Raw genomic sequence first — 15197 nt, 5'->3', positions numbered from 1 at the left:
TGCATTTGCCTTTGTTTAGATTATAATTAAGCAGAAATAGGAATTCAATGACACAGAGCTTCCAAGAAAGGGTAGTTCGATAGCTATCACGGTTTTTGCAGAGCAAATTCATCAAGGAGAGGTGCCTGAAATTTAATCAGACAATACTGTCTTCAGATAAAAATATCTGGGACTGTTGAAAAGTTGTATTTTGTCAATTTTCTCAATGTTATGTATGACATAAGATTAAAATCTGTCATCTTTTCAAAATCACAGCCAAAGGATAATTAAATTTTAGTGCTTTAACTGTGAATTCTCTGGCCTCAGCACACATGAAAGTCCTTTCAGCTGAATTTTAAATCTGAACTTTCAGAATGACATGAACCATAATCAGCATTACTCAGATCCCTCTAATGCCATCAAGGCTCAATTTACAGGGCATACTGACCCTCTCTGCTGTATATAACAACCTTAACAACTAGATATAATAACAACTTTACCTTATTATAAACTAAATTATCTAAGTAGATCAAAAATACTTTTAAATGGAATTTTACTGATAAAGAAACAATGTAATTTTAAAATTAAAAGTAGAACAGAACTGACCAATGCAAAGATTCTGTTTGAAAACAGATCAAATCAATGACTAATCAATTTTTAATCACCTAGAATTATTTTATCATGTAGTGCTTTAAATTTGAGGATTGCATGAGAAACACATGAAAAGCCAAATGGAAACCTGAAATATTTTACTTGATTGTCCACAAATTTAAAAAAACCCTGGATAATACAGACCACAGCTGTTAAATTTCAGTGTAAATGTCACTGCATTTCACTGACAGACCCATTCTCACAAGGAGGGAGGATATTGGTTGGTAATGCTGAAGCCCTGCTCGTTTCTTTAAGGGTGACAAGACAGGGAGTCTGTTAAGTGCCGTGCTTGCTAACCCATGCACGGGGGTTACAAACCTGCAGGCTGAGCACCACTTACCGAAGATTCACTGTCTCTAACAAGGAAATCTCCTTCCACTCCCCTCTCGTTCAGGGCACATTCTGCTTGGTGCCGGGTAACGTTCCCGTAATACCACTCTCTTCCAGCAAATCGTCCGGTAGAAGATGGTCCCGTGTAGCTTATCTGAGGTGGATGGGAAGTGTTCATGGAAGGACCATCACTAATGATTACTACATAGTTTTTAGGAACAAGACCGATTTGACCTCTGGAATTTTTACATTTCCACCATTCTGGGTCATTTTCTGGCTTTTCAATGACTTCCATCGTTTCCCCTTTTTCAAAATTGAGTTCTTCATCCGTGACCGAGCTGAATGGGTACAGTGTCTGAACGATGTGGAGTACTTTGGTGCCCTGGCCGTTACTCATGGAAGCGCCTTTCCTAAGGCTGAGGAAGCTGGGTGAATCTGCAGTTGCCTCCTCAACCTCCTCTACCACATAGTTCGAAGGGAACCAGCCGATCTGTCCATTGTAGCTCCCTCTCCACCAGCCGTCGCTGCACTTCTCCATGACAATCACTCGGGACCCTTTAACGAGGGACAGCTCATCCTCCCTCTCGGCAACGTAGGCAAATTTCACGTAGGCGGGAATGTTCAGATCGTAAATCCGGTCGGCGCTGCTGCCGTTGGAAGGGTACTCTGCGTCTGTGCTGGGAGTAGGGGAGGCGTCTCTCGCACTCGTCTTTCTCTTGGTTTTTCCCAAGCCTGGTAAAGACAGAAATGTAAAGTGGTCACTTGGAATGCTTGTCCCCAGACTGCAAAAGCTGGATGTGGTGACATGTTGTACCCTCACTTCAACAACACTGCTAAATGGAGATCTCTTCTCTAATACTACATCGTCAGGAAATAGCAACACCTTTAAGAGATTCTTGTTAACATCCAGCTGATGCACCATTAGGTAAAGAGCAATTTGTGTAATAATGATTTCTATTCTCTTCTCGGAAGAAGCAGAGTTTAAGCACACTTAAACACAGTGATTTCTTCACTGGGAGAACAGCTAATCACTGAAACTGATTCTCAGCTTGCTCTTCTCTATCTTTAAATTCCAGCCAAATGACCATGCCTTTTAATTTTGGAGATGACTTCAATTTGGCTCAAACAAAAAGTGAAAGAAAACCTGCAAAAATTAACGAGCACAGAAGTAAAAGCCTAAGTTTCTCTGCAGACTGTATTGCTCTCTTTGCTCTAGCAGTACCCAGGCAGGCACTGCTGCAATTCCTTCGAACTGCGATCCCCCTTCCAAAACCCACACCTCTTTCACCTACATTTCATCACACACTATAACAACAGAAATCTGCTGGTGAGGAAGACCATTTACATGTATTTCCCTATAATCTATAAATTCTGGTGTCCTGTCATGGCTTTAATTATAGTGTTAAATACAATGTACAGAAGAAACAACAATAACATTGAACACAGTATTTTTTTTTCTTAATTAGAGAAACCATACTAATGTCTGTTTAAAAACAGAAAAACTGCACAACACAATTGGTACACTTGGTGTACTTTTCAAACTTTTGCAGCAACCCCTCCTTAAGCTTATATATAAACAAAATAATAAAGTGAACAAGTAGCCCTGTCTTGTGAAATTCACTTAAAGAATTTCTGAGAAACAAAAGATTATGACGCAGTAGAGCACAACCAAGCAAAATGTCATGCAAGGGACAGAAAGCAAAACCTTCACAGAAATAAGAGTATTTGTACTTTTCTCCCTAGTTACAGAGCCTGGGCAGAAGGTGAGAGATTTATTTGAGACACAAGAGCACACATGCTGATTATAGAATACTTAATGGAGAGAAAATAAAGGTACTTTGTTTCTTCAAATAATCTGAAATAAGGACATGCATGCTATTTCATTTTTAACTATTCAAGCCTATTCAATCCAGCCACTCCACTGCCAAAAACTGTGTTTTAATTTATTTAGATATATATATATATATATATATATATATATATGTACTTGCATATACAATGGGCATCTTCAGCAAAGCTGTTTGTTCACCACAGAACTTCATGCTTATTTCACAGTTATCTGTGCAGCACAGAGTAACAGTGCACACATAACCATGCAGGGATCACTGTCTAGAAGGGTTAAAAATACATTAGTTAATATGTGGTCTTATGGTCTCAGAAGATGGCAGAAAATTCTGATGATCCTAAAGTGGTTTCCTGACCTTCCCCAGCAGGGCCTTGTTTCCTGCTGTAGCCTGCTACATCCTATTGTCATTCTAACTACATCACTCCAGCCAAGAGCCAGCGGCTGCACTTTCAGGCAAAACGAGGGAGGCAGCTTATTGTACTAGGGGACACAATCACAGGAAAAGAGTGTACAAGCAAGTACTAATCAGAAGCTGGTCAGGCTCTGATCTCTGCCAAGACTGGAAATTTTCATCACTTTAGAGATCATTTTTAACCAAAAAGACAAGGATGTTTCAGAACTAATGAGCATTAAATTACAGTGATATAAACAAACACAACTTAAAGGTCGTTCTGTTAAGAAAAGAGGGAAATTACTTTTATAAATTCATGGAAAACAAGCAACTTTATTTCAATAGATTCTCTCTACATAAAGCCCTCCACTGAGACTAAACCTTCCAGATTAAAAACTTAGGCTTTTATCAGCTCACTAATGAAGATACAGAGTCCACTTCTTGGAATTACAGCAAAAGAACTAAGGAAAAAAGCAGTAGATGGTGAGGCAGCTGGCCTACCTAGTTGAAACATAGAGCACAGAGATAACTGTGAGAAATGTAGATGTAGAGTGGCAGGAAAATGCCACAAACGTAAGTATCTAGAGAAAAAACTGTTTACAAACAGGTAAAAATCCAGAATTTCTCAAAAACCCTTCTGAAATCTGATAAAGGTATCTAAGCATTTAGGAAAAAGTTATCATTCAAGCACAGTCTTCCACTTGGAGTTGCCGAAGTTCCCTCTTTTTTCACAGACCTTCCAATAGTGCATCTGACATTTCAAATATTGCTTCCTATCATGACCATTAAACATAAATCATGACAAATTTGGTAAAATAATAATAAAAAAAAAACCATAGTAAAGTTTCTAATTTTTATCAATAAAGACAACTGGAGTTCTTTGGTTTGAGCTTAACATTTCATGTGAACAAACTTTTTAAGGCTGACAGCATGGTAATGATTAACATTTTGCAATAGCAGCAATGTGCACCAAAGGCTTTCCAGTTGTTTTGACCAAAGGAACAAACTATGCAGAGACTCATCTGTAGTCAGGCACAGCAAAGGGCATGCACATTATCTAAGAACAATTTTTAATGTGAGATTGCAACATTCATAACTGTGTCCATGACTGAAGAGGAAACAAGTTGTTCCATGAGCAGAACATGGAAATCTGTTCCTGTTTTGCACTTTGTACCTCCTGCTGAGCTATTCCTCCTCTTCCTCTCCCTTCTCGTGCAGGATTCACAGTAAGTCTCCAAACTGTATGACTGCTTTCACGTCCCCAGGTCCTTCTCATATCTCTGGGTCCCCACTGCCATCTCCAAAACGCCCTCAAAGCATACTCCACCTCCCCTGGTGCTGCCCTCCTCCCTACCTTTGTTGGGCTGGCCAGCCAAGCACAGTGCCTGGCGCCCCCCTGCCTCTCAGCCCTGCTTGGACTCAGCAAAGAGCTGGGGGTGCTCCGGCTTCTCCTCCAGTCAGGGACACCAGCAATGACTCTCCCAGGCACAGACTGGGAGAAAACTAGTTAGTTTATCTCTGCCAGTCTGTCAAGTTTGCCTAAAATTGGCTGAGTTATCAAGGATGGACAGATGGACGGACTATGACAGCTGACTGTGACAGCATGACTAATGTAAGCTTCATTTCCTTAGGAAAGTCTAAAAATACAGTTTAGTGGGATGGCTCACCACAGCTAAGCAAGAATAAAGTCAGGCCAATTATAAACTTTGTATATGCATCTAAAAGAAAAAACACAACTCCATTAAAAAAAGAAAAGTACAATCTACATGAGTCATCTCTAGAAGAGTAAACACTACCATTCTACTAACAGAAATGTTCACTTACTACTGTTTGTAAGGGGATGCCTATTCTTATGTCTGAATGGAATGAAACACATATAAAGGATTTAATGGGAAAATGAAACATTGATGCACTTTGGGAGTCTCATGTAGAAAAGTTGAATATACTTGCAATTGTAGTCATAGTTTTGGTGTATTTTATTGTCTTTGTGACAACCTATGAAAAACTATCTACTGATCTATCTACCTATCTGCTACAACTGTGCTTCTCCTGTTCTGACTCACTGGGTACAGTTCATCTGTAACCTGTGGAAGCCACAATCCTTTGTAACACAAACAGTAGTCGTAAGGAGTAATCTAAAGCAAGAGGTTAGCTTTCAAGTGAAAGTAAAGTGGGGAAGGAAAAGAAGCATTGCAAAGCAGCAGAAAGCCTGTTTTGCTACTGCAATTTGTAGGAAGCAACACTATTCATACTCTACAATAATCCACAGTAAATTACTTCACTTGCACTCTTATAAATACATTCCCAAGTGATGTGAGCTGGTATAATTCTTAGGATATACTACTAAGACAAAAAAAGAGAATCAACTTGTTAGCAATATTTCTGGAGGAGGGATCCACTGCAAATCCTCCTTCTCTCTGCAGTGAAAGAAATCCTCTGGCCCCATGGTGAGTCCTAGGGAAACTCAGAAACGTGCCTGTTGCATCACTACATGCTGTCTTCCTTTCCTAGCTCAGCTGTGGCTCTAAAGAATAGCTTGTTTTTTGAGCAGCAGGCTGAAGACCAGTTTCCTACGAATTTTCTTCCTGTCACTTAAGTTTCCATTGTGCAAGCACCCCTTCATTACCAGCTTGTCCCTGAGACAGTCTTTCCATTGTACCTAAAAGGTCCTTGAGCCTGCATCTCCAATTCCCTCTCCCCACAGCATTCCCAGCCTTCCCACCTTGTCCTCCTTAGACTTCCCTAGGAAATGTCTTGAGCTCCCCCAAGCCCCAGAGCTCCAAGTGGTGAAATTTCCCTGTGGTCCATCTCCTCTGGCCCGATGCTGGGCAGTGCTGGCTCCCCTGCCCCTGTGTGCATCTCCTGCCATGCTGGCCACACTGCTGGGCCAAAGCTGGGCTGCCTGTCAGCACAGATGCCCCAACTGCCCAGGTGCTCCTGCCGAAAACAAAAGAGTTTCTCTCTCTCTTCTGCCTTCAGTGATGGCACTGAAACAAGGCTGCAGAGCTACAACCTCTCTGAAAATTGGTTCGTAGGATAAACAAGTTGAACTATATTTAAAACATGATCTTAAATCATACCTTATCAAACACATACATAACACTTGCATAGAAAGGGATTCTTGCCACTAGTATAAGTTTGTATTCTATTTGCTAATCATGATTTAATATTCCACACTACCTTTACTAGGAAAAGACTATTTACAAAATAGACACCTTCCTAATTTTACAAAGACTTATTTAACAAGTCTTTCCACGTTCCTGCAAGCTGGTATCCTTGTCTGAGACTGATGAACAACCACATTTTGTATTTTAACTGCATTTGATCATCCCCAGAGATGAAAGAACATCTCCACAGGCTTATCCACACTCACGGTTATTAACTTCTGCCTAAGAACAGCATGAACCAAACATTAAAGGTATTTGCAGTCAAATTCTCTAGGATCCCCTTCCCAAGACTGCCCACTAAATTTGTAAAATCTTGTATGTAGCTTAACTTTAGACTAAATACAGTTGCAATTCTTTTTTGAAGGAATTTTAAGTTGATTTGATACCTGACTTTTTCTAAAGTTGATTTGCTATTACTGTCTTTTGATTTGATATTACTGCCTTTTCCATTTTTCCCTGTTCTGTATACAAAAAGCATTATTCAGTACCAAATGAGAATTTCTGAGAAATTGATCTGAGAAATTGTCTCTGATTTTAATACAAAATTTTAATATACAAATGATGAGAAAATATATTTTTTGCAGCTTACCTGCATATCAAATCAAAATCAAAGGACAAAAAACCAGAAAAACATTGCAATATGACAAAAATATTGCTTTGAGAAATTGTGAGATACCAAATTTCCAAAGCAGAATTCCTCAATTCAGAACTCAGTGAAAAAGACCAAATACTACTAAATACAATAGATATAACTCCTTAAGAATCCTCCAAAAGTCACCTTTAAACTATAGAATACCCTGCAAAACCAACAAAACTGTCTCAATACAACTGAGTTTTGAAAACTACTTTCTCTTTAAGGGACTAGAGTTCTATTAAATGGTGTTCTTCAATTATCTTCTATCAATGTTGGAGAAGCCAGTTTTAAGTCTAAATATGCAGCTGGAAATATAAAAATGAAGGTTGCTGAGTAAAGCTGTTAGTTCTCCCCATGGCAATTAGAAAGACAACTATTTTTGCATTTTCATCTATTGCTGTATTTACATATCTTAATAGATTTTTTATCATTACACGTTGGAAATAATTTTTCTATAATGTATTCTACCCTAATATTTGAAATTAGTTTTTGATCAGTTATTATATATTACTACAAAGCTGTAAGTTGGCAAAAGGTAACGAGCAAGAAAAGAGTCAAAGAGATAGCTTGAAATAATACTGCATCAAATCAATAGCTTGAATTAATAGTGCATCAAATAGTGCATCAAACAGGTACTCTTTTTCACAGTCTATTTACAAACACAACAAGCTTGTCTCTCAAAAAATTAAAATATGCTGTATAATCTAATAAAACCACAAAAACTGATAATAGAGCTGAAAAGGACACATGTACATGCACAACTCTCACACAGGCTGTCAAAGCATGGGCTTTAAATTTAAACTTCACATGATTATTTTAAAATTCATTTATGGAAAAAATAATTTTAAAAAAAGATCTTTCATGGGAAATATGAATTAACCAGTAACTCAGTTTTTCAAAATATTACTGACCATTACTATCTGAACTTTAAAAAACCCAAAAAACAAAACAAAACCAACAACAACAAAAAAGCAAATGCAATAAAACCCCCCAAAACAACAAAGCAATTACTTGTAAAATTCTTCATACTAATTTTAATGCATTTTAACTTAGCCACCCTCACTTTAGAGTAAAATGCTTTTAACAGCACCACTTGCTTTATAGCTATAAAACACCCCCAAAGAATCCCATAAAATTATAGAAGCTGGACAAAGAACAAGAGCACAGTACAATTTTAATGGAAATATTTTCATTTTAACCATTTTTTAATAGCAATGGGTTTTGTTATTTACAATTCAAACTGAAACAAAGCACTCCAGAATGCTGAAAAATTTAACCTTATTATAATATCTGAAAACAACTTCCATTAAAGAGCTGAAAGATTCAAGATAAACAAGTTTCAGGCTGATAAATTTGAGGAAGTCAAATCAACTAGGAGAACTCCCAGTATAAATACCCAGAGAAAAAAAATTTAACATAATTGCTGCCAATTTCAGAGTTCTATAAAAAGTTAAGAAAAAAATTTCAGCTGATATTTATATAATTTTTAGTATCCCTAAACATTAAATCCCATTTTACAGAACAGCTCTCCTTATTTTAAAAATCTTCAAAGTCAAGGCAACCAGAAATTTTCATTCAATTTCCTAATCTAGTATTTTCTGTTAGATGTAACAGAAACAACCAAATTTCTCAAAATTAATTTTTAACTTAGAAGCAATATTTCTCCAACATTTTTAGGCATTTTTTAAGATAACTAAAACTATTTTTCTTGTGTATTCTAACAAAACTGAAATTCCATCTAACTTCACACAGATGCACTTAAAAACAATGATCCTTTCTTGTTTAACAAATAAGTTATTCATCTCTGAATATTACAGTAATGAATTATATTGCATATTTATGCATACATTTAATAAGAGTGCAAAGTGTACAGTGTCTGTTTTGAAATAAACTAAAAATTGCATTAAGAAAGAGGCAATTAACTTTTCAGAAAATTCTTCAGGGAAAAAACCCACCACAATGCAATGTAAATTAAGTAATTCATCCACTCAATACAGAGCTAAACACAACTTCTTGTCAACTGGAACATTCAAATCAGACATTCATGTAGTTTTGTTATTTATTATTACTTTTATAATTTCAAATTAACTAGTCTTTGCTTCTTTATTACTAAGGAATTCAGCAGACCAAAGTTTCTTCTATAACACAGAAAGAAAAACCAAACATTTCTGCACATTTTCAGACTGCAACCTCCCACTTCTTCTCCCCTCCACGTCCAGTTTCCAAGAAAATGTTCAAAGGCTAAGATCCATATGGGATAGTCAGTGTTTTAGAAGCAACATATCCATCAACAGCACTCTTTAAAGGACACTGCTATAAATTCCAGAAACCTTCAACTGCATCTGTAATACAGAAATAAAGCTTTACAGCTCAATTAATGACTTTTTGTATCTTCTCTAAGAAGCTCAATTGAAAAAAAGGCTCACTAGAACAAATCAGAAAATGGAAACTCTTCTCTAAATGTCAAAGTGAAACTCTGACATTTCGACAACCAGGCTGCTTTATCACTGCTTTTCAAATACACAAAAAAGTTTTCCATGCATCAAACACTATTCAGTCAGGAGGCTTCTGCAAAGAAATCAACTCAACAACTATTTTGAGAACAACTACTGCATTAATTCCTGTAATTTTTCACTGTGCTACACATGCCTATTTGTGATTAGGAAAGGTACACTCAAATTACAAGATCAGCTTTTTCTGTACCCAAAGCTTCACAGAACAAAAGCTTAAAATTTTAAAGATGTAATATAGGGACATATGTGAACAGAGACAAATGCACAGTCTGCAGGCTTACATAAACTGCCTCAGTGGCAAGGTGAAGTGGAAGATTCATTAGGCAAATTTTAATGGTCTTAGGGTTTAAAATCCTCTATATAACAGGAAAACAGCAGGCTTGGTTTCAAATGGAAGGCATATAAAATGAATGGGGTTTCTCAAGACCTACCAATTTCCCTCTACATATTTAAATTGAAACTTGCTTGCTTTAAATAGGCAGTCGCTGCTTTCAAACACAAAAACATTTCCACCTAATTTTTAATCTTATAAATGATGCTATCTTGACTTTGAAAGATGTTCTGATAAGAGAATATATGCACAAACGCCTTAAATCTAAGGCAGCCCTGTAATTGTAAGAACATATCTATAAAGTGCTTGGAGAAGGCACAGTAGTCATGTAGGACTTCCCTTTGCTTTCTGTTCCCTTGGTGTAGAGAAGAAAAGCAACACTGTTTTGCCCCTCCTTCACAAACAATAACAGAGGATATTGACAAAATAAAACACTCATAGGCATGAGATGCTCTACCTCAATGCATACTCCTGTCCCTCAGGAAGTATATCACAGCTTCTGTTCCCTCTCCCCTTCCAGCACTTGGTGGAAAGATGATTTATATTTAGCTATCTCACATTTATATGAAGTGAAAGAAGTGCACATGACAGCTCAGGATACAAATTTGACTTCCTAACACTAACCCACCTAATTAGAAGAAATTGGGGGAAAAAAATACAGCAAGGTACAAAGTAGACTATCCTGAATGCAGGATGACAACTCTCCAATTTAAAGACCATTCCAAATAACCAAGATGGAATGATTCTATTTTAGATACATATAACTATAGTTCTAACTTAGTCATTTCACTTCTTGTACGCTCAAATTTATATCTCAATTCTATATCTGAAAAGCAAAGATATAACAGATAGAGGCTGAAGTTTGGATCACCAAGCCTAAACCTGAACAGAGAAACTACAAAGCAGCTATTATACAGCACCTCAACTCAAAGAAATGCTTTAGAAGACAATGATTCAAATACTGACTAAAGAGCAGTATCTCAGCATCAAAAAGCCCAAGACAGTCCCTCCTGAAAGTACAACAGTCATCTACCCTTCGAGTTTACAGTGTTTTACTCCAGTTGACACATACCAACATCAAGCAGGATGTAAAGCCTTACTAATTCTACCATAAGGCCAGGGTGCCCATGTTATACCATACTAAGGTTTCCCAACATTAAATAAGTGTTACAAGAAAATACAGGATGTTTATTACATTTTCTCTGTAAAAATCTCAAAATTCCTCAGAAGCCTGTCATCAATACTGCAGTTTTCTCACAAACTCCTTTTAGGAAGGGGAAAGCAAACTAAGTATTACCTTTTCTGCACTGACTTCCTCTCTGAATTTCAATGCACATAGCTTTGTTAATCAAGGGCTCTCAGGTTATTTGCAATTACATACACAAAATCAGGCCTCTCCATCTCTGAAGGGGAAGTAACAGGATGAAATGGCTCGCTTAAGAAAACAGCCCATCTCCTCTGAGGTTTAGTCCTCACAACTAAAACACAAAACCCCAGGATTCACACACAAACCAGAAAAATTTCTTCTGTACATTTAAAAACTCAGTAGCTATAGAGCAATAATTAAGTAATACATTTATCTTCTGTTCTGGAGAACAATTTCCTGAATAAACAATTAAAAATATCTTACAGGTTGGTTAGGAAAGCGGTAGAGCCCATATACAAGAAGAATGACCTTTCCACCACATCAAAATACATTTTTCCTTTCTGTGTTCTTTCACCTTCCGTGTCCTTTAATTTACAAAATTCCAAAGACTGGAAACAGGCATTATGGCAATGACTGCATACAATTTAGACAGTCTACAGCCTAATTCCTAAATCAATTTCTAGTGCAAAATACAGCTACAAATAGTCATCTATTAGAAAGAGCAACCTTAAATGTCCACCTGTCCAAGCTGACCACCCATTAAGAGAGGTGTCTGTCCAAATGAACTTGCTGTGATCACAAAAATAACTTGTCAATAAACAATCACATTCACCACTGAAGCAACTCTCAAAAAAAGCCATCTGTGCTGGAACCTTTCTCCTTAAAACAAGAGAGATGGACATTCTCTCCAGCACTGCAGCTTTGTGCTTTATCTACATACACTCCACACATGTCAATTCCTGTTTTATGGACAGACTCCACAAAACACTTTTGAGACTCAGAAAATGGAAGGAAACCTTTCCTTACACATTCTAAGACAAACCCTAGTTTTCTTTTAGTGTGAATGCTAATTTACAAATTCTATTTGCATGGTATGACAACATGCCATGGTCTTCGAAAAACCTGAGAAACAGAAAGCAATGAAACCCAAGTGGAAACACGTAGAGAAAAAAACAATATTTAAAATATACCCTGAAATATTAAACCTCAAGACACCACAAGGACATACATACCCAAAAAAAGAGATCCATCCAGTAAAACCAAAGAATTACTTAAAGTTGCATATTGAAGGAAATAGCCACATCTGAAGGAGAAGAATTCCCCAATGATTCTAAGGTGGGAGAAGGAACAGCCACTGTCACCTATGTATTGAAAAATCTCTTGTCATTTGAGTCACTGTAATTCCTTGGAAAATGGTGTCCCTCAGAGCATATACAGAGGCTATTGACTTTTGCCAGTTACCTTAGCTTGGTCTTTTTTAGAAGGGTGACCCAGTTTCACCCACCAAACAAGCCACACAATACCTCTAATGCCTCAGCTACTGTCATCTGTTTCTGCTCTCTGCTTCCACCTTTACGTGCTAGGACATGAAGCCAAAGGGGATGGCAGTATGCAGAGCACACAGATACATGTTTCCCTATAAACATGTGCTTATAGAAAAAGTCCAGCCCAGGCAGATAGGTACAATGCAGTGACCCTCACTGCAGCCCCAGTTCTGCTGCCTCAGCCAACTTCAGTTCTCCCAGGAACCTGAGGGAAAGGAAGACAGAGGGGAACACTGTGCAATGAATCCAGTACTAGACAGTACTTGGGAAAAACCCACACTCTATTTCTACTGGTTCAGAAGAAGAGACATAATTAGCAGAATGCTTTAAGTATTTTATTCTACGTAAAAAATGAAACATCAAAAGAGCTGAGGGTTCAGACATAAACTTTTAATGCTAAGAAAGTAAGACTGCCTCCACAGCTGGAACAGGGCGTAGGAGGAGCTACAGGCAATGGAGTCACTCTCTTTAATAGTGAACTGTGAAACTACCTTGGGAGCTAATTTTTGGGCTTGCTCTAAGGCCAGACGTTACAGGTTGAAACATAACTGGCTCAGAAAGGGGCAAAACCAAGGGTCTGCCAAGGTGACAATTGAGGGAAATAATACCAAAGACATCAGTACACACAGCCACAGTAAGTTAAGGTGATCCTTTTATCTTTTCACATATAATTATGAATAAAATAAAGGCTCGTTCTTTGATCTGTAAATGCCAATGTACCTCCAAGCACACACAGACATTCTGCATGGGAAAAGGGGAAAAAGTATGCCTATTAGATAAAACTTCTAATACAATGAACAAATGTATTTACTCAATATAGGCTAAAAATAGGAGGATTTCTTTATGCTTTCAGCCTTGCAACATTTTACGGCAACCATCACAGCAGAAAAATCTGCTGAAAGGTAGAACACATCATGGTTTCCATTATATTTTTCTTTGCTATTCTTGAAGCAGCACATCCTTTAAATGATCTATCCCAATAAATAATCTACCCCAATAAAGCTAAAACTTCAACAGAATACAATACATACAATTGTAAACTGAGAAAAGAAAACTTCTGAATCATTACAAGCTAGCACTGCAAGAAGCTTCAGGTTCTGCATTCACTGCTGCATTTGGCTTTTCACTTTGGAGCAAATAAAGGGCCTGCTGCATACATCCAGCAGAGAAACTCTTATCAAGCAATAAAAGAAGCATTATTCTGTACCATGAGTTCTCCAGAATATTCACCTTAATGCTTTGCTTTCAGCTCTTTAAAAGGCATGAAGTTTGTGTTCAATTTTCATTGGGGATTTTTGTTGTGGTTTTGTTTGTTTGTTGGTTTTGCATTAGTCTGCTCTGCAACTTCAGATTTTTCCTTCTCAAGCAGATGTTTCTTTAGAAATTACAACACAGTATCTTTTAGAAAGTCTCAGTTCCACCAAGCAGAGACTTGGATTCTTTTAATGTTTCTTTCAGTGGACGCAGTTGATATGCATATCAAAATTAGTTAAATGTTTGTGGGTGTACAACAGGTCCAAACCCATAAATTCATGAGTTTGTTTTGCATTTTAAAGAAATATTTAAACATTTTATAGTAACACTAATTCAAAATTAATGTATTTTTTTGCAATTACGTATCTAATTGATAGTCAGAAGACAGAGCCTACCCTGTCATCAGTGTTCTTATGTCATTTTCCATATGCAAAACTATTGCTTTGGGTATGTCTCCATACTTTCAAAGATCATCAATAAAGTGAAAATGACTACTTTAATCAAGTCTAGATTATAATGATGATTGTGAGGCAGATATATTTCCAGAAACAGCAAAGTATTTCTATTACATATTATACAAATCATCTGCTACCACTCCAGTGGCATCAGCACTGCCAGCACCTATCTCCACATGCTCTAGATGGGAATCTAGAAGAAATCTCTTCCCTGTGCCTAAAATCATTGTGAACATCTCCCATTCCTCCCTTCTCAGCAATCTATGTAACCACAATCATCTATTATTATTGTGAACATGGAAAAATGTTCCGGCTTATTTTTCCCCAAAACTAAAGACACCACACCTAAAAGGAATTCCCATCACTTCTCTCACTACCACAAAACCATGTCCTCCTCAATTTCATCACTGGTGAAGAGTCACCACGGTTGCCACACTGTCTCACAAACCAACATGCTTATCCTGAGCAACACTACTACAAAGCAGGATGAAGCACAGCAGAGAAAGTGCTTCTGTTCAGCAAAATCAACCATGAAATGAGCTATTCTAGGATTCTAGGAAATTGAGCAAGAATTTGTGCTGTATATAAACACTTCCACTACTTCCTCTCCCTGAATTGGAACCTAAAGTCCTGTGTGCCAACTCCTTTAAAGTGCAAAAAGAGATGACTTACTTTCATCGAATCCTCCAAGAAGCACAACAGACATGCCACTACTGTCATGCCCACAAGCTAGAAAGCTTCAAAACAGCAATAAGAGACACAGAAAAAATACTTTTATTTTTACTGAATTCTTAAAAGGGAATTGATTTTATCACCAATTTCAGCTAGAGATGTTGGGCTAAACAAAAATTTCATACAATTCCTTCTTAGGAATTTTTATATGTGATAAATAATTTGACAAGTAGATATATACTTGAAGAAGTTATTTCTTTTTTAAAATCAACTTTATTAATGG

The 15197-nt window shown here is 37.2% G+C and overlaps 1 protein-coding gene across 3 annotated transcripts in view; it reads right to left on the bottom strand.

Annotated features, from left to right (window-relative positions):
* NCK2 (NCK adaptor protein 2) overlaps positions 1-15197 on the bottom strand; it is an 85888-nt gene that overhangs the window by 10909 nt on the left and 59782 nt on the right. For all 3 annotated transcript variants that reach the window (XM_059466168.1, XM_059466169.1, XM_059466171.1), the window contains one exon: positions 971-1692. In XM_059466168.1, coding sequence (XP_059322151.1) covers positions 971-1692 — 722 coding nt within the window. The remainder of the gene's footprint in view (positions 1-970; positions 1693-15197) is intronic.

The sequence above is a fragment of the Ammospiza nelsoni genome, chromosome 2 (assembly GCF_027579445.1).
Source record: "Ammospiza nelsoni isolate bAmmNel1 chromosome 2, bAmmNel1.pri, whole genome shotgun sequence".
Lineage (NCBI taxonomy): Eukaryota > Metazoa > Chordata > Aves > Passeriformes > Passerellidae > Ammospiza > Ammospiza nelsoni.
The sequence above is the reverse complement of the archived record's forward strand: the minus strand, read 5'-3'. Positions and strand labels throughout refer to the sequence as shown.